At 35.0% G+C, this 20817-nt stretch overlaps 1 protein-coding gene and 2 pseudogenes across 1 annotated transcript; 2 read left to right on the forward strand and 1 right to left on the reverse strand.

Annotated features, from left to right (window-relative positions):
• Positions 1 to 361: 361 nt before the first annotated feature.
• LOC122752723 lies at positions 362 to 906 on the forward strand (annotated as a pseudogene).
• Positions 907 to 946: 40 nt separating this feature from the next.
• LOC122754948 lies at positions 947 to 2118 on the reverse strand (annotated as a pseudogene).
• A 7645-nt stretch (positions 2119 to 9763) lies between these two features.
• Positions 9764 to 10705, forward strand: LOC122756201 (olfactory receptor 2W3-like). The gene has a single exon (XM_044005375.1). It carries the CDS (start codon positions 9767 to 9769, stop codon positions 10703 to 10705), a length of 939 nt encoding a protein of 312 aa, XP_043861310.1. The 5' UTR covers positions 9764 to 9766.
• Positions 10706 to 20817: the final 10112 nt, after the last annotated feature.

Consider the following 20817-nt stretch of genomic DNA (forward strand, 5'->3'; position numbering starts at 1 on the left):
TTATTTTTCTTTTACTTTTTTTCTTGTTTCTCTATCTTTTGCACTGAATATGGTGACTTTATTGATTCCCCCCCTCCCATAGCAGGGGTGCTTTGGGGACAACAATGTGAGTGGGGCATGGGATCCCTATTATAGTAGCATAGATCAGGGATATGGACCCCCTGGTGGTGGAACTCCTCTTTATTTGGGGATAAAGATGCAGGAGCCAGACCCCACCATTTTTAAAGGGGGAGATGCTGGAGCTGAGTATGTTGTAGAGTCCACTTGCATCTTTACCACCATGGAAAAGGTTGGGGGCTCACTTGAAGGCGTAACCATGCAGGCCATTATTTCTGCTTCTTCTGTTGATGCCCCGATGTTCATGATGGGAGTGAACCATGAGAAATATGATAATTCCCTTAAGATTATCAGTAATGCTTCCTGAACTACCAACTGCTTGGCTCCCTTGGCCAAGGTGATTCATGACAACTTTGTCATTGTGGAAGGACTCATGACTACAGTCCATGTCATTACTGCTAACCAGAAGACAGTAGATGATTCCTCTGGCAATCTGTGTCATGATGGATGTGATGCTATCCAGAACATCATCCTTGCTTCCACTGGTCATGATAAGGCTGTAGGCAAGATCATATCTGAACTGAATGGGAATCTCACAGGCATGGCCTTCCGTGATCCTACCCCCATTGTTTCTGTTGTGGATCTTACCTGCTTCCTGGAGAAACCTGCCAAATATGATGATATCAAGAAAGTGGTGAAGCAGTAACAGAAAGATCCTTGAAGGGCATCATGGGTTACACAGAGGGCCAGAGTGTATCCTGTGATTTGAACAGCAGCACCCACTCTTCTATCTTTGATGCTGGCACTGGCATTTCCCTCAGTGACCATTTTGGAAAGGTTATTTCCTGATATAACAATGAGTATAATTATAACAACTATGTAGTAGACCTCATGGTCTGCATGGCCTCCAAGGAGTGAAGTAGAAAGCCATGGCTACAGCCTTATCATGACCAGTGAAAGCAGGGATGATGTTCTGGACAGCATCACATCCATCATGAGACAGATTGCCAGAGGAATCATCTACTGTATCCTGGTTAGCAGTAATGACATGGACTGTAGTCATGAGTCCTTCCACAATGACAAAGTTGTCATGAATGACCTTGGCCAAGGGAGCCAAGCAGTTGGTAGTTCAGGAAGCATTACCGATAATCTTAAGGGAATTATCATATTTCTCATGGTTCACTCCCATCATGAACATCGGGGCATCAACAGAAGAAGCAGAAATAATGACCTGAATGGTTACGCCTTCAAGTGAGCCCCAACCTTTTCCATGGTGGTAAAGATGCAAGTGGACTCTACAACATACTCAACTCCAGCATCTCCCCCTTTAAAAATGGTGGGGTCTGGCTCCTGGAAGACAGTAATGGTTTTTCCATTGATTATCAGCTTCCATTCTCATCATTGACAATGCCTTTGAACTTGCCATGGGTGGAATCATATTGAAACATGGAAACCATGTAGTTGAGGTCAATGAAGGGGTCATTGATAGCCACAGTGTCAACTCTGCAGGTGTTGAATGCAGCTCTGTTTACCAGGCAATGGATTTGGCCATATTGGTTGCTATTGAAGCATTGAGCTTGGAAGAGCAACTGAGAGCCTTTATTTCTCTTTTAAAACATTCAGGAACACTTTGCTGTGGTTCTCTTCTCTCTTGGGATTCCACATGGTCTTCTGCCTAACCAGATATTAATTTACTTTTTATTGTACAAAATTATTTTGAAATCTTAAAAATATTATACTAATTTATGCTACAAAGCATAAAGAATTGCTGTGCTTTGCCAAATTATTTTCCCTTATCTATTAATATAATCAAATGGCTTGGGTTTTTTTTTCTTTTAAAATGATCATTTGCTTTCCTAACATTGAACCATCTCCAAATTCCTATTTGAAAATGTTAAATTTTTTTTTTAAATTCACATGCCAGAATTTCATTTTGATTATTAAGTGGCTATTTATTAAATTACATTGATGTATAATTCTCTTTTTTTGCTTCATCTTTACAAAAGGAGTTTGATATTATCACTGCCTTTTGAGAATGAACTTACCTTTAACAAAAGGCATCAGGCTCAAAAACTGAGGGAGCTGAGCAAGAATAGATTCTCAACATGAAAGTATATTTGGTTCTCTGAGGAGGATTAAAACTTTAGATAAAGCATTGTTGTTGGAAGTTCTTCTATAGCTGTCCCAGGAGTCCTGGTTCTGGACAGATCAGTAACTTCAGCTAATTGCTTATAGGGGACATGTCCCAAAGGAGTAAATAAAGCTAACAATAATTTCCATCCTCCATATTTGCACAACTAGGGGAATTGTAGGAGGGTATAAGTAATCATTTTCTTCCAATATTGGCCTTTTGAAATGTACTGGACTTATTAGAGACTCCTGACTAGGAGTAGTTTGTAGCTTGTTTCCTTGGTTTTTAGAAGGAGGGGATGTTATAGGGCAGGATATGTCTTAGCTATCTACACTTAAATCATGAAAAGGACCTGATAGCAGTGTATAAAGTTAAAAGTGACTTGCAAATTCCAATTACAGGTCCAGTGAATCAAAATGATTACTATCTTGGGATTCCTTCTCCTTTCAAAGTTCCTCTAAGTCTCAAAAATAGAAACAAGATAGAAAATTTTGGGACATGTGGATGTAATCACCATTAGAAGACTCTTGTACACAGGGGTCTCTCCCTAATATCTATCATCTAACTCAGATTTCTCTTACCAGCTCTACAGAGTTGTAGCATACAGAAAGGTATAAGAGCTGTGATTAACAGAAGTGGTAAAGAAGACTTTTAAAGGCAATTCCCATGGTGAGATGAAAAGAGGCAAGTTATATTTGAATCACTTTACAATAATAGTTCTATAGCTTCTTAATACCATTTTCTTTAGTTCCCTCCCCCACTTTTTATTATTCACATCTCTCTGTTTATACAAAAATCTGGCTGATATTTCATATTTCTGATTAAACAGCAGACCATCATATCTATCTATCTTGGATGAGGAAACAGTAGGGGCAGACAGTTTGGGAGCAAGGAAATAGCTTTTCAATCAGTTATGAGTGAAGTCTATGGAGTTTTGGAACTACAAAGTCAAATCTTTTAGCAACAATAATGGCTATTACTATGCATTTCCTAATACATTCCTAAACAGGGTTGGGCCTAGGAAGTTCCAGTATGAGAAACCACAAGAGCATGAATTTAGAGCTAGAAGGGATGTCAGAGGTTAACTAACTGAGACTTAGGTAGAATACCTTGCTCAAGGTTATACAGCAGAAACTTGAAACCAAATTTTCTGATTCAAAATTCAGTTCTTGGAGGCAGTTAGGTGGCACAGTGGATAAAGTAATGGCCCTGGATTCATGAGGACCTGAGTTCAAATCCAGCCTCAGATACTCATCACTTACTAGCTGTGTGACCCTTGGCAAGTCACTTAACCCTCATTGCCCTGCAAAAGAAAAAAAAATCAATTTTCTTTTCACTATACCACCATACCTCTACTTCAAACTACTTGGAATATTAGGAGCTATTGGATTACAAAGAGGGAGTTTCCCATAGTGTACAGAGTGGTAGCTTCAGAAACTAATACTTTAGTTCAAGTCCTCCTTCTAATATGTATTGGTTGTGTGACCTGAGTCACTTTCCTCAAATCCCTAGGAACATTTCTAGTGCCACAAACTGAGGAGCAAAAATTACCACTACTGCTACTACTACTGCTGCTGCTGCTGCTGCTGCTGCTACTGTTCATACTAGTTCTACTACTACTTATTGTTGTTACTGTTATTATTGTGCTAGACATTTCATACTGTGCTTTATGATTTACAAAGTGCCTTATGCACATTATCTCATTTAATTCTCGCAATAGCCTAAAAAGTAAATAAGGAGAATGCTTTTTACCACTTTACCAATTCTGGAATGAATTTCAAAAAAGGTAGGTTTCCTCTGGTCACACAAATGGTAAGTTCCAGAGCTAAGTTTCTTTTCCAATTACATGTAAAAATAAATTTTAACCTCTACTTTTTACAATTTTGAGTTTCAAGCTATCTTCCATTCTTTCTCCCCTCCACCCTCATTGAGAAGGTGATGAATTTGATAAAGATTATATATGGACAGTCATGAAAAATCTTTTCATATTAGTCATGTTGTGAAATAAAACAGACCTAAAAACCCAAGAAAAATAAAGTGTTTTTTTTATTTTTTAAGTATACTTAGATGTGCTTAGAATCCATGTGTTCTTTTTCTGGAAGTGAATAGAATTTTTCACCATAGGTCCTTCAGAATTGTCTTGGATCATTGTATTTCTAAGAATAACTAAATCATTAACAGTTGATCACTGTACAATATTGCTGTTACTGTGTACAATGTTTTCCTCATTGTACAGAGCTAAATTTTAAGTCTAGGTCCTCTGATTCTAAGGCCACTTATTTGAATATTTTTCATTCTGTTATGAGTGAGGTCTGTGAAGTTTTGGAACTACATGATACCTCTGCAGATTTACCCTTAAAGTAGATAAATACCCCTCACCACAATGGCACCTCAATGTAGTGACATTTGATTTTTTATATAATATTTTATAATTAGATTCTGTGTCTTAAATTAAGCTCTTTTATTTAAATATGAATATATACACCAATGTCAAATATCTAGATAAAACAAGTAGAATTCAATCTATTAATAAACTGATTAATTAATTGAAAAAGAACTGACTATGTTGTCCCCCTAATGAAATTTCACCCAACCCTGTTATCAATAAAAGACCCAGAAAACTTTTCTATAATATCTGCATCTGATTAGGAGTGCCCTCTTCTACATCTAGCACCCATAACTATTTTCAACCAAGCTCATTTTTAGGGCAAATAATCTTGCCACCTGAACCCTAACTTTGAGTGTCTTTCCTCCCTAATACATTTACCTCACCCTTAGGCTAGGGTGGATTTCCTGCATATAGGACAAATCTCTGTTTTTCTTGCCAAAATGTGTAGATGCTTTGTTTGCCTGTTTCTTATGTTACATAGCAATAAAGCTTGAGATTGTGTCATTTCCTCAGTACCAATTTTCTAGAAATCACAAATCCAAGTATGGGCTTTAATCTATGCCTATGAGGCTAAATAAAAGATTACAGAAGTAGATTGATACATGCCTTCAAGTAGGAGAGATGGTGTTGCTTGAATTATGGTATAAAGGTGACTGGTGAAAAGATGATTGGGAGTATAGAGAAACACTGGTTTGTGACACATAAAATACTCATCTGTCAGTCAACAAGCACTTATTAACTATGTGTCTAGGATCTAGAGTCCATGAGTTTTGGGAGTGAAAGCATTTTTATTTTTTGGATCCAGACCTGTGTAAATAACTGCTCATGGGAAACTCCTTTTACCAATACCAAACAAATGTTCTGCAACTTAAAGTCTCAGATATTTTGCCTGGAGAACTGAGAGTTTAAGTGACAGTCATACAGAGGATAGTAGAGCCATAATTCTGATTTACAACTCAATTAAAAGTTCTCTGTGCTTTCTACTATTTCATGCTGGAGAAAAGAGAAATTGGATACAAGAAAAATAACAGGAGACTAACAAATTAGTTAGGGTACTATGTGATAGTGTCATGTCCACAACAGGCATTTGGCAAATACTGAATAAAGGAATAAATGAATGAATGAATGAACGAATGTAGTAATAGTGGGATCAGAAACTGGGATCAGGAAACTGGGGCTGATGGAGGTTAAATGATATGTCTAGGGTCATAAAGCTAGTAATTATCTGAGGCAGAATTTGAACTCAGATATTCCTGACTTCAGTACCAGAATTCTATCCACTGCACCAACTAATGGCAACTGGACGTTTCTAATAGCATCCAGAAAGATAAATCTGCAGCCAACAAGTTGTAACACAGAGAAACTGTGTTGTACAATGGGATTGTATGACCCTGGGATTGGAGTCCTGATAACCTGAGTTTGAATACCACCTCTGACACTTACTAGATCTATCACTATGAGAAAGTTATCTGATTCTCAGTTTTCTCAATTGCAAAGAATGATGACCAGTTGGAACATTCATAGTTGTTATTAGAGTTAAATAAGGTAATACATGTAACACATTTTACAAACCTTAGAGTGTTATAAAAAAGTCATCAGTTATTTCATTATTTAATTTATTTTTAAATTTTTTTTAACATTTTGGAATTTTATTTTTCACAATTACATGCAAAAACAATTTTTGACTTTTTTCTTTTTTCCTTTCTTTTTTCCATTTTCCTTGTCTTTTTTACCTCTTTTTTTCTTTCTTTCTTTCTTTTTCAATTTTGAGTCCCAAAGTAATTGTTATTTAAATGTTTGGTAAAGCTCATTTGTATATCCATCTACTCTTGAGGATTTTTACTTTGGGAACTCATTGATGGCTCATTCAAATTCCTTTTCTTAGATAGGGTTGTTTAAGTATTTTATTTCCTCTTCTGTTAATTGGAACAGTTCGATTACATTGTCAGTTTTACTAGCATATAATTGGCAAAATAACTCCTAAGAATTACTTTAATTTTCTCTTCATTGTCGGTGAATTCTCACACTTAATTTTTTTATACTGATAATTTGGATTTTTCCTTTCTTTTTTAAAATCAAATTAACTGATGTTTTATCTATTTTATTATTTTCTTTGTTCATAAAACCACTTCCTAGTTTTCTTTATTAGGTTCAGTGGTTTTCTTACTCTCAATTGCATAAATCTCTCCATTGATTTTCAAGTTTTCCAATTTGGTTTTAATTGGGTATTTTAAATTTGTTCTCTTTCTAGTTTTTTTTAAATTGCATGCTCAATAAATTGATTTGCTCTTTCTCTATTTAATTGATATAAGCATTTAGATATGCAAAATTTCCACTAAGTACTGCTATGGCTGCATCCCATAAATTTTGGTATGCTTTCTCATTGTTGTCACTCTTTTTAATGAAATTATTGATTGTTTCTATGATTTGTTCTTTGACACTCATTCTTTAGGAAGGGAAATTTAATTTCCAATTAATTTTTAATCTATGTTTCCATGACCCTTCATTAAAGGTCATTTCTATTGCAGTGATCTGAAAAAGATGTCTTTCATATATAGGCTTTTTTATATTTGGCTATGAGTTTTTTATGCACTAGTGCATGATCAAATTTTTTGTAGGTGCCATGTGCCCCTGATAAAAAGATATTTTCCTTTCTATTCTCATTCAATTTTCTCCAGAGGTCTATCATATCTAATTTTTCTCAAATTTTATTCATCTTCCTTTCTTCAATTTCTTTCTTGTTTATTTTATGGTTATATTTATCTAGTTCTGAGAGGTAAAAGTTGAGGCCCCCCAATAGTACAGCCTCATTGTCTATTTCCTCTTGTGACTTGTTTTCCTTTAAGAATTTGAATGATCTACCATTTAGCACATTTCATATTGATATTACTTCATCATTTGTAGTATCTCTTAGCAATATGTAATTTCCTCACTTATTTCTCTTAATTAGATACATTTTTGCTTTTCCTTTGTTTAAGATCATGATTAATATCCCCTGCTTTTTATTTAACTTTAGGTGAAGCTTAATAGATTTTGTTCCATCTCCTTACTTTTACTCTATGTGTATCTCTCTGCTTCAGGTATGTTTCTTTTTTTTCTTCTTTTTTTTAGTGTGTGCAAGAGGGTGTAATTCTTTTTTGTTTTTTTTTTTTTGGTGGGGCAATGAGGGTTAAGTGACTTTCCCAGGGTCACACAGCTAGTAAGTGTCAAGTGTCTGAGGTCGGATTTGAGCTCAAGTCCTCCTGAATCCAGGGCTGGTGCTTTATCCACTGGGCCACCTAGCTGCCCTGGGGTGTTATTCTTTAAAGAGGAATTCCTAAGGACCCCAATCCCCCCACCCCATTTTTCCCATGACATGTCTCTCTGTCTGTCTCTTCCTCTGTCTTCTCTCTCGCTCTCTCTCTCTCTCTCACTTTCTCTGTGTGTCTGTATCTTACCTGTCACCCTGTTCCTCCTCAAAAGTGTTTTATTTTTAATTGCAAGCACCCATAGCCTGCTTTCTTTTTAATAGCCCTAATTACTTATCCCCCTCCTCTCCTACTTCCCTGTAAGATAAGAAAGATTTTTATACCCAACTGAGTATGATATTCCCTCTTTCAACCAATTTCAATTAGAACAAGGTTCAACCATAACCTGGCAACCCAACATCTTCACCTTCATGGTTAAAAGGATGTAAACATTTTAACTTTATTGGATCCCTCATGATTTCTCTTTTCTGCTTGCCTTTTTATGCTTCTCGAGTCTTGTATATGGAAGTCAAATTTTCTATTCAGCTCAGGTCTTTTATTCAAGAATACTTAAAAATCTTTTATTTAGTTAAAAAAAAAAATTCCCTGAAGGATTTTGCTTGGTTGGTTGTAATCATACTTTCTTTGTCTTTGAAAATAACAAAGTTCCTAAATCTTGTTTTATCCTGAGTGTGGCTCCACAATATTTAAATTGTTTCTTTCTGGATGTTTATAGTACTATTTTTCTTTGTCCTGAGAGCTCTGGAATTTGACTATAATATTCCTGGGAGTTTTCATTTTGGGATTTCTTTCAGGAGGTGGTTTCTATTTTATATTATGGTTCTAAGATATCAGGAAAGTTTTCCTTATTCATTTTTTGAAATATGATGTCTAGGCTCTTTTTAAAAAAAAAACAAAAACAAAAATCATGACTCTCAGGTAGTCTAGTAAGTCTTAAATTATCTCTTCTGGATGCATTTTCCAGGTTAGTTCTTTTTTCAAATGAGATACTTCACATTTTCTCCTTTATTTTCCTTCTTTTGATTTTATTTTCTTATTTCTTGATGTCTTATGGTGTTATTAGCTTCCACTTGTCCAATTCTAATTTTAAGAAATTAATTTCTACAATGGACTTTTGTACTTCCTTTTCCATTTGGTCAATTCTATTTGTTAAAAAGTTATCTTCTTAAGGGACAGCTAGGTGGCGCAGTGGATAGAACACCGGCTCTGGAGTCAGGAGTACCTGAGTTCAAATCCGGCCTCAGACACTTAACACTTACTAGCTGTGTGACCCTGGGCAAGTCACTTAACCCCAATTGCCTCTCTTAAAAAAAAAGTTACCTTCTTAAGTGAATTTTTGTGATTTCTATATATCTTTTTTCCCATTTGGACAATTCTGCTTTTTAAATTGTGCCTTTTTTACTACTTGGCTTATTCTTTTTTTTAAGATGTCATTTTCTTTTAGCATCATTCTCATTTCATTTCCTGGTTTTTCCTCTACATCTCTTATTTGATTTTTAAAATTCATTTTGATCTCTTAAATAATTTTTATACTAATTCAAATTTTTTCCTGAGGCTTTGCATGTAGCTCTCTTGACATTTTCACTTTTTGCCAAGCTGTTATTATTTTTTTTTACCATATCATACCCATAACTCACATGTGATTTTCACTTTGACCAAAAGTGAAGTAGCTAAAAATATTCCACATTTCTTTTGGATCCATTTTTTATACCAGTACTAAAGACTGTATTCTACTATGACAGAATATGCTAGGTAATGCTGTAAGATAAGCAACCAAAAATTTAAGATTTAGCTCAAATTTCCAACTATGTGTCATAGTCATATATAAATGTTTCAGATTCTCTTTTACTCTATTTTATTCACATACATTATTCCTTCTTATCAAAACTTAAATATATTATTATTCCTCTCCCTACAGGCACATGATAAGGGATTATTATCATGAGCAACATAAGTTCCCTGGAACAATTCATCTTGTTGGGTTTCTCGGATCGGCCTAAGCTAGAGCATATCCTTTTTGTTATAGTTTTAATCTTTTACTTGATTACTTTGGTTGGCAACATCACCATTATAGTGGTCTCCCAACTAGACCCCAGACTACACACTCCTATGTACTTCTTCCTAACCAACCTCTCTTTCTTGGATCTTTGCTTTACTACCAGTTCCATACCTCAGCTTCTCTTCAACCTGGGAGGACCTAATAAGACCATTAGCTTCTTAGGTTGTGCCATCCAACTCTTCATGTTTCTTGCATTAGGTGGTATAGAATGTATCCTCCTGGCTGTCATGGCTTATGATCGCTTCACTGCCATTTGTAAACCCCTGCATTACACTGTCATCATGAACCCCCAGCTCTGTGTGCAGCTGGTGGCTTTGTCTTGGGGAATTGGACTCCTTAACTCCATGGTTATGTCTCCTATAACAATGAAATTACCCCGATGTGGGAGACACCAAGTGAAACATTTCCTGTGTGAGATGCCAGCATTAATCAAAATGTCCTGTGTGGATACAGTGATTATGGAAAGTACAGTCTTCATTTTATCAGTAATAATTGTCTTGGTGCCACTCTCACTTATTCTTATTTCTTATGGATACATTACCCAGACAGTTATGAGGATCAAGTCAGCTGCAGGACGAAAAAGGGCTTTCAATACCTGTGGGTCTCACCTCACTGTGGTCTCACTTTTTTATGGCAATATCATCTACATTTATATGCAACCAGGGAACAACTCTTCTCAGGACCAGGGAAAGTTCCTTACCCTCTTCTACAACTTGGTGACTCCTATGTTGAACCCTCTTATTTATACTCTTAGGAACAAGGAAGTGAAATCTGCATTAAAGAAATTATTTTGGAAAAAAGCAAGCTCAGGTGACAAGTGAGGTGAAGAGATAGGCATCTAATAAGGGCTTATTAAGTACCAAGCATTGTGCTAATAGCTAGATACTAGATATACAAAAACAATAAAAGGGACAAAAACAACCAAAAGAAAAGATTCTTGCCTTCAAGGATCTTACATTCTATCAGGGAGAAATAACACATGTACGTAGAACAGCAAATGTATATAACACAGATTCACATTATGGAGGGGGTAGTGTACTAACAACTAAAAGGATCAGGAGAGAAGGTGGCATCTGAGCTTGGGAAAAGTCACAATTAAGAGTCAGGTTATGAATTTTTTCTTCTTGTTCAGTCATTCAGTTGTAGCTAACACTTTGTGACCCCCTGGAGGCCAGATTTGAATTCATATCTTCCTGACTCCAGGCTCAGGCTGTATCCACTGATCTACCCAGTTACCTAGGTTACAGATGATGATTAAGGAAAAAAGACTAAGAAGTAATAATCTGCTAAAAAAAGGAACCAAGAAAAAATAGTGTTATACAAATTCATGGATGATAGTGTATCTATGAGGAGAAGGTGATAGTTTCAAAAGTTGTAGAGAGAGGGGCAACTAGGTGGATCATTGGATAGAACACCGGCCTTGGATTCAGGAGGACCTGAATTCAAATCCGGCCTCAGACACTTTTGCCCCGCAATAAAAAAAAAAAAGTTGTAGAGAGTTAAAGGAAGAAGGTAATTGAAAAAGGTAATCAGATTCATCAGTCAAAAAACAGCATAGTCTCAATCAAATGATAGGACTTAAGGTTATATGACCAGTGAGGAAACTGAGATTAAAGCCCAGACTTCCTAAGTTTCTGCCCAAACTTCTTTGTTGCTATTTCAACCATTAGAAGTGATTGAAACTTGTTGCTCTGGAAATGACAGGGGTCAGAAATTAAACCTGTTAGACAGCTAGTATGAGAAATAGTCAGTGAAGCCCCATAATATTTACTTTATAGATTTGTTATGTTTGGGGAGAGGAAGGGCAAATGAGAAAATAATAAATTAATATGTAACTTCATATTGTGTATATTTTTCAACACATGTGTACATGTGGATATTTGAGGTTAAACATTTAAGGAAATCCCTCCTGCACTTGAATTCGAGCAACATCAGGAGCAGGAATCAGAAGGGAATTACATAAAATGATATTAAGTCCATCTTTGATAAAATATTTTCTCAAAAACTTCCTCTTAGATTCTAAACAAAGAACATCTAATAGATATTATGTTAAGAAGAATCATGGTGAAGTGGAAAGAGAGCTGGTCTGGGTGTCAGGAAGACCTGTGCTTCAATCTCTCCTCTGACACATACTAGTTGTGTGACTGGCAAATCACTTATTGTCCCTGGCAGTTTTTGAATTATGTTATAGAACAGGTTCTGAAATGGAATGGTAGAGGGAGTTTTCTCATGGAGAATTTCCCATATCAGTAAAATCACAGGCTCAGTTTTTAAAAAATTAAAAGCTGTGTGTAGTTGTAGTTAGCTGGAAGGAAACCCTATCTTGGACATTTTTATTCTGACTTGACAATTCTGATCGATATAGTGGATATTTGGATAGAAATAACCCAAACTGGGGCAGCTAGGTGGTATAGTAGACAGAGCACCAGCCCTGGATTCAGGAGGACCTGAGTTCAAATCCGACCTCAGACACTTAACACTTACTAGCTGTGTGACCCTGGGCAAGTCACTTAACACCAAATGCCCTGCAAAACCCCCTAAAAAACAAATAAACAAGAAATAACCAAAACCAACCTGATTTCTTTGATATCACTTAGAATGAATTATTCAAACTCATCAAACAAATGCAACTATCTTCATGGAAAAATAGCTATTTGTATAACCTAGTCCTTGTTTATTTCTTCCCCTTTACACTTCTCGCAGGAAATATGTTAATATTTTTGGATAAGAGTTCAGTTTTTCTCTTTGGCTCATTGTTCCCTATCCCAAGTTGGATTACTTATTTGGCTTGCATGTTTTTGTGTGGGATTCCTTCAGGGTGAATGTAGTATATGTGAATAAGTATTTAATACAAAATTTCGGTACTGGGTATGGATCTCTCTTTCTCTCTGTCTCTGTCTCTGTCTTTCTATTTCTGTCTCTCTGTCTCTCTCTCTCCCATACAAACACACACATATGTATAAGAAATAAAAGACTTGTAGGCATTCTTGAACATTTCAGAAGTGTGAAATATTAAAAAAGAACACAATACTCTTTAAGATAAAGATAATTTGTGGGACTGTTCAACCAATATTGCCCTTATAGTAGTATTATCTAAACAATTCTTAGCAATAACATGAAAGCTGGCCCCACATTATTTGGATTTAGCCTTTTAGCTGTAGAGTCAATCTTCTATTGAAGACTATTCCATGAAGCATAATAATAATGAAATCTCCTTCTGAGAGCCTGATCACTGACTCAAACATGGGCACACTAAATAAGATTACCCATGATTTAACTTCCAAGTCTATTTTCAGGAATTCTAGTTTCTGACCTGTGCTCAGATAAAGAAACAGAAGGCAAGAAGACAATGAGGAATTAGAGGACAACAAGTTCCTTTCTCAGACTCTCCTGCATGAATACAGATTACTCAATATATATTTCCCCTGAAAGTAACGATTTTTGGCTCAGAATGGTGAGAGAAAGGGAGAAATTCCCTTTTTCCACAGCTTGGAAGTCTAAGTGGTAGAGGGAAAATGTGGGAGAATAAAAAGGGAAATACTATACATTGTTTCACAGCTCACTTTTATGAAGGAGTGATAAGATCCTATCTCACCAGACATCCAGTTCCCAATAATCTTAGAGGCAGCTCAGTCACTGGGAAACTATCAGTGAAGTTACCTACATCCTCACTGCAAGGGGCTAGGATGCATATCTACTTTCATTAAAAATACCCTTCCAACAAAGTTTCATGACTTAAAATATCATCAAGTTGTGGGGAAGAGGTACTGTAGTTCAGATTGATCTAAATGATTAGGGAATTTCCTGAACATTCCCACAGTATTAGCAGTTCTAATGTTAATGGTTCCCCTGACAAGTAAGAAGACCACAGAAAGACTTTTTGTGTATATGCTATCAAAGCAAGAAGTTAAAAAGTGAAAAATTCTGTCAATTATCAACTCATCTTCAAATATCTATCATATAGACAAAACACTGAAGTTTTTTCACGTTCTAGTTTTTTAAAGATAAAATCTTATAATAATTTCTACTTGGATAATTATGATTCACATTTCTGAAATTCTTTACAGTTTGCAACAGTTCTAAACAGTGCAAAGTGAACTTGATTTCTACAACTTTCTGAGAGCCAAAGGAACTTTACTGAATCATCAAATCATTTTCATTCACTTTACAATGTAACCAAACTGGTCTTTATTCTATCCCTCACATGCAGAATTCTACCCCCTATCTCTGTACCTTTGCACAGTATGTCCCTCAGGCCTGAAATGCACTACCTACTCATCTCTTCCTCCTCAAATCATAAGCTTTTTTTCAAAGTTCAATTCAAGCTCAGTCTAAGCATGAGGCTTTTCATGCTCCTTGTGCCTCCTTCCTGAAATTACCTATTATTGATTATAATATATTTCAGATGTAAATATCTGTGTATATGTTATTTCACCCAAATGAATATCTTTCCAAAAGTTTTTATAAATTTTTTTTTTTGGTTTGTTTTCATCATACGTTGGTATCCCCACCTGCCATGGTAACCAAACTAGGGTTGGGTTAAGCAGAATTATTTTTTCCTGCATTAGTCATGTTGTAAAAGAAGAATCTGAACAAAAGGGAAAAACCTCAAAAAACAAAAACAAAAACAAAAAAAATTAGAAACAGTATGGTTCAATCTGCATTCAGATTCCACAGTTCTTTTTTTCTGGATATGGAGAACATTTTCCATCATGAGTCCTTTGGGATTGTTTTGGATCATCATATTGCTGAGAATAGCTAAGCTTATCACAGTTGATCATCATACAATGTTGCTGTTATTGTGTACCATGTTCTCTTGGTTCTGCTCACTTCACTCAGCATCAGGCATCAGTCCACTTAAGTCTTTCCAGGTTTTTATGAAATTTGCCTGCTCATCATTTTTATAACAAAATAGTATTCCATTACATTCATATAACACAACTTATTCAGAAATTCCCCAATTGGTGGGCATCCCCTCAATTTCCAATTCTTTGCCATCACAAAGAGAGTTGCTATAAATATATTTGTACATGTGGGTCTTTTTCCCTTTTTATGATCTCTTTGGGATACAGACCTAGTAGTGGTATTAGTGGGTCAAAGGGTATGCACAGCCCCATAACCCTTTGGGTATAGTTCCAAATTGCTCTCCAGAATGGTTGGATCAGTTCACAACTCCACCAACAATGCATTAGTGTTCCAATTTTTCCACAGCTTCTCCATCATTTCTTATTTTCTGTTTTTGTCATATTAACCAATCTGACAAAGTGGTACCTCGGAGTTGGGGGGCAGCTAGGTGGTGCAGTGGATAGAGCACTGGCCCTGGAGTCAGGAGTGCCTGAGTTCAAATCTAGCCTCAGACACTTAACACTTACTAGCTGTGTGACCCTGGGCAAGTCACTTAACCCCAATTGCCTCAATTAAAAAACAAACAAACAAAAAAAACAAATAGTGATTTAGAGTATTTTTTTCATATGGCAATAGATAGCTTTGATTTCTTCATCTGAAAACTGCCTGTTCATATCCCTTGATCATTTCCCAATTGGGGAATGACTTGCATTCTTATGAATTTGATTTAGTTCCTAATATATTTTAGAAATGAGGCCTTTAATAGAAATGCTGATTATAAAAATTGCTTCCCAGCTTTCTGCTTTCCTTCTAATTTTGGCTGCATTGATTCTCTTTGGTCATAAATTATTCCTCTCTCCATAAATCTGAGAGGTAAACTATTCCTTCCTTTCCTAATTGGCCTATGGTAACACCATTTATTTCTAAATTATGTACCGTTTTGACCTTATTTTGGTATATGTTTTTATTAACCCAATACATTACTATATTTCATTTTGTTGAATAGTTTAATCCACATCCATTTAAAGATAAGAAAATTAAGTTATACTTTAATTTATGCATATATTATTGTTTTAATTGGAATACTTTGTTTCTCTTTCACTTTTATGTCAGTACTTTATGCCTTTAAAGTTTTGTTTTAATCAACTGTGATGTGTTTCTATTTTCACATGTTCCTTTTCCCTACTTCTTATTTGCTAACCATTTCCCCCCTTGTTTTGCAATTTAATCTAATTTTCTTTGGTTCTTTCTATTTTCCCTTCCCTTCAAAATCTCTTCTCCTCTCTTGCCATTTTATGTATTTATTTCTTTTTCTGCACATTTTCCTAAGAAATATTTCTTTCCTTTGTTTTCTTCATTACTTCTTTTTTCAGCTTTCTTCTAACTCGTATAAACTTGTATTCATTAATTACACTCATTTATTACTTCTCTTTGTGTTCCTCATGTAATTAAAACTTTTTAAGTACAAAGTTTGAGCTCTATCTACTAACCAATTTGTATTACTGCCTTTGGCATATCTTGTACTTTTTACCTTTTTCATTTTTGCTATTGGGCTTCAATATTAGAAATATAAATTCACAAGAGAAGGAATAAAAATATGAGCATTTCACCATGCTAGAAATTATCGTGTGTCATAAATCATGTGGTCCAATTTTATTTCCTCCCCTCCCCATTATCATTATTTTCTTTCCCATTTGTCATACAATTTAATCTCTGAGAAATGCCTTCCCCACCATAATGCCTTTATCTTATCCTGGAGCTCTGATTTCCTTTTTCTTGAGACAACATGTCCATGGAAGCACAATGCTCTCTCAGGGCAAGTATCCTTCCTATGCATTAACTCCTTCTATATTAGAACTATAGTATGGTCTCTGTTTCTTATTCAAAATTTATTTTTATTCCACCCCCGCAGAACAGTGCTGTTTACCTAATTGCCTTTCCCTCTTTGGTTTTATATTTCATACTTTTAATCAAATTATCTAGTTCCCACTCTTATATCATCATTCTTCTTCTTCCCAAGATGATATATGTATATGTATTTATGAACATACACCTTACATTTCCTTTGTTTTTTTTCTATTTCCCATTGTCTTCTGCCTTCCCTGTTCTCGTTTTTATACCCTTTTATTCTAAAACACTGTCCCACATGTGTTGACACATTTATGGGGAGTGGTAGGGATGTGGTGTTGCAATACTGCTCCTTTATTGTCACTTCTTTTATGTTGATAAACTCTGTTGTCATCTTTCTCTCCTTATGTATTTAATTTTTTTAAAAAAATCTATTACTCTTCTTTGTGTATGATGATAATTGTTATTCACTTCCTGGTATATCTCCTCTAAAAAAATCTACAGCAATAGAGAAATCAATTTCCTTATTTAGTTTTTTAAAAATTTTTAGTTATACCTATCAGATTGGCTAAAATGACAAAAAAGGAAAATAATAAATGTTGGAGAAGCTGTGGGAAAATTGGAACACTAATTCATTGTTGGTTGAGTTGTGAACTGATCCAACCATTCTGGAGAGCAATTTGGAATTATGCCCAAAGGGCTATAAAGCTGTGCATACCCTTTGACCCAGCAATACCACTTTTAGGTCTTTTTCCCAAAGAAATCATGGAAAGGGAAAAGGGACCCACATGTACAAAAATATTTATAGCTGCTTTTTACGTGGTGGCAAGGAATTGGAAGTTGAGGGGGTGTCCATCAATTGGGGAATGACTGGACAAATTGTGATATATGAATACAATGGAAAACTATTGTGGTGTAAGAAACGATGAGCAGGAGGAATTCAGAGAAACCTGGAGGATCTTGTGTGAGCTGATGATGAGTGAGATGAGCAGAACCAGAAGAACATTGTACACAGTATCATCAGCATTGAGTGCTGATCTACTGTGATGGACTATATTCTTCTCACCAATGCAATGGTACAGAAGAGTTCCAGGGAACTCATGATGGAAGAGGATCTCTGAATCCAAGGAAAAAATAAAAAGAACTGTGCAGTATAGATGCTGAATGAACCATACTATTTCTTTTGTTTTTGGTGCTGTTGTTTTTTTTGTCTATTTTGAGGTTTTTCATCCTTGTTCTGATTTTTTCTCTTATAACATGACTAATGAAATAGGATTAATGTTATTATGTGTATATATGTATATATGTGTATATGCATGTATATATATGTGTATATGCATGTATACATGTATGCGTATATGTATATATGTGTCTGTATGTATATATGTGTCTATGTATGTGTGTATATATATATGTATATATATAAAACCTATATATATATATATATATATATATGTATATTTATATATATATAAAACCTATATCAGATTACCTGCTGTCTAGGGGAGGGGGAAGGGAGGGGAGGGAGGGAGAAAAATCTGAAATTGTAAAGCTTGTATAAACAAAAGATGAGAACTATCTTTACATGTAACAGAAAAAAATACTTTATTTTATTAAAAAAATTTATTTGTATTTATTTACCTTTCTTTTGTTTCTGTGGTTTTTATAACTAATAAGTTAAATGTTATCTTTCAGACATTTTTTCCTGCAATTCTAAATACTTTTCTGTTATTGAATATGGGTTTTTCCCACTGATTTCATACCATATACCAAGAAAAAGTCAAAATGGCTACATGATTTAGACATAAAAGATGATACTATAATTAGGAGAGCATGGAATTGTTTACCTATCAGGTCTATGGATAAGAGAAGAAATTATGACCAAATAAGATATAAAGAGCATAGTGAAATATAAAATGGATCATTTTGATTATATTAAATTAAAAAGGTGTTATACAAGCAAATCCAATGAAACCAAGAAATGCAGAAACAAACAAAACCAATGCAACCAAGGAAAGTTTAAAGGTGGTGGGGGTGGGGGAGGAGGGTTAGATCAATGTCTCTAATGAAGGCCTAATTTCTCAAGTATAAAATCTGAGTCAAATTTATAAAAATACAATTTGATAAACTGATATGAATAGGTAGTTTTCAAATGAAGAAATCAAAGCTATGTATAGTCATGTGAATAAAGTTATAAATATTAATCAGAAAAGGCTCAAAGACCTTAAACTCATCAGAGCTGCCTCAAGGAGGGACTAACAGACACACCCAGCTGGGTGGAGTAATCTATTTAATCTGGGCAGTAAATGAGCCTAACACTCATCAGAATTGGCTCAAAGACCTCAATCTCATTAGAATTGGCTCAAGGAGGGAATAATGTACACACTTAATAGGGCGGAGTAATCTCTCTAACCCAGCAGGAAAATAGGAGGGAAAGGGGATAAAGAGAGAGGGGCAAAAGAAGAAAGGGCAGAGTGGGGGAGGGGACAGACAGAAGCAAATCCCTTTTGAAGAGTGATAGGATGAAAGAAGGTGGATAATAGAATAAATATCATTGGGAAGGGAATAGGATGGAAGGGAGACAGTTAACAATAATAATCATGAAAAAGAGAAAAGGGGGAAAATTGTGCAAAAACTATTTACAGCAACTCTTCGTGCAGGCTAAGAATTGAGAATCAAGGGAATGTCCATCAATTGAGGAATGATGGAAGAAGCTGTGCTATATGATTGTGATGGAATGGTCTTGTGCTACAGGAAATGATAAACAGGATGATCCCTGAAAAACCTGGAAAGACTAATGAACATTGATGTATAGTGGAGCAGACCAGGGAGGACATTGTGCATAGTGACAGCAGTATTGTTCAATGAGCAGTTATGAATGACTTGGCTACTCTCAGCAATGCAATGATCCAAGGCAATCCCAAGGAACTAATGAAGAAACTTACTAAACACCCCTATAGAAAGAACTGATAAAAAGAACACTTGTGGATTATACATATATAACGTTGTTGCAATCTTGTGGAGGGGGGAGGAAAGCGAGGGAGGGAGGGAAAAAAATTTGGAACTCTAAATCTTATGAAAATGAATGTTGAAAAGTACCCTTACATGTAACTGGAAAATAAAATAAATATTTGTTGCTGGAAAAAAAAAAGAAAAGAATAAGAAAGTATATTGAAAAAAAATCAATTGAGAGAGGTAAAAGAAAAAATGGGGAGAGACATGAATACAAGACAAGAAAATAATGAAAAAAGAATCAGCATCTTGGAAAAGGACGTATAAAAATTGAATGCAGAAAACAATTTCTTAAAATGCATCCTTCTCAGATCATGATGCAATAAAAATTACATGTAATAAGGACCCATGGAAAGGTAGACTGAAAATCAATTGGAAATGAAATAATTTCATTATAAAAACTGAGTGGGTCAAACAACAAATCACAGAAACAATCAATAACTATATCCAAGAGAATGGCAATAATGAGACAACATACCAAAATCTATGGGATACAGCCAAAGCAGTGTTTAGGGGAATTTTTATAGCTCTAACTGCTTACATGAATAAAAAAGAGAAAGAGGAGATCAATGAATTGGGCTAGAAAAAAGCTAGAAAAAAAACAAGTTAGAAATCCCCAATTAAATAATAAATTAGAAATCCTGAAAATTAAAGGAGAAATTAATAAAATTGAAAGCAAGAAAACTATAGAATTAATCAATAAAGCTAAGAGCTGGTTTTATGAAAAAAACAATAAAATAGATAAAGCACTGGTTAATGTGATTTAAAAAAAAAGGAGAAAACCAAATTACCAGTATCAAAAATGAAAAGGGTGATCTTACCACCAATGAAGTGGAAATTAAAGCAATAATTAGGAACTATTTTGCCCAACTGTATGCCAATAAATTTAACAATCTAAATGAAATGGATAAATATTTACAAAATTTCAAACTGCCCAGGTTAACTGAAGAGGAAATAAAAATCCTTAAATAAGCCCATATTAGAAAAAGTATTTGAACAAGCCATTAAGGAATTCCTTAAGAAAAAAATCTCCAGGGTGATATGGGTTTACAAGTGAATTCTACCAAACATTTAAAGAACAATTAATTCCAATATTATACAAATTATTTGGAAAAATTGGTGAAGAAGGAGTTCTACCAAATTCCTTTTATGACACAAATATGGTGGTGATACCAAAACCAGGTAGAGCCAAAACAGAGAAAGAACGTTATAGACCAATTTCCCTAAT

Source organism: Dromiciops gliroides, chromosome 4 (assembly GCF_019393635.1).
Source record: "Dromiciops gliroides isolate mDroGli1 chromosome 4, mDroGli1.pri, whole genome shotgun sequence".
Classification (NCBI taxonomy): domain Eukaryota; kingdom Metazoa; phylum Chordata; class Mammalia; order Microbiotheria; family Microbiotheriidae; genus Dromiciops; species Dromiciops gliroides.

Coding starts and splice junctions, on each gene's coding strand:
- LOC122756201 (XM_044005375.1), top strand. CDS start 9,767: ATGAGCAACATAAGTTCCCTGGAACAATTCATCTTGTTGGGTTTCTCG.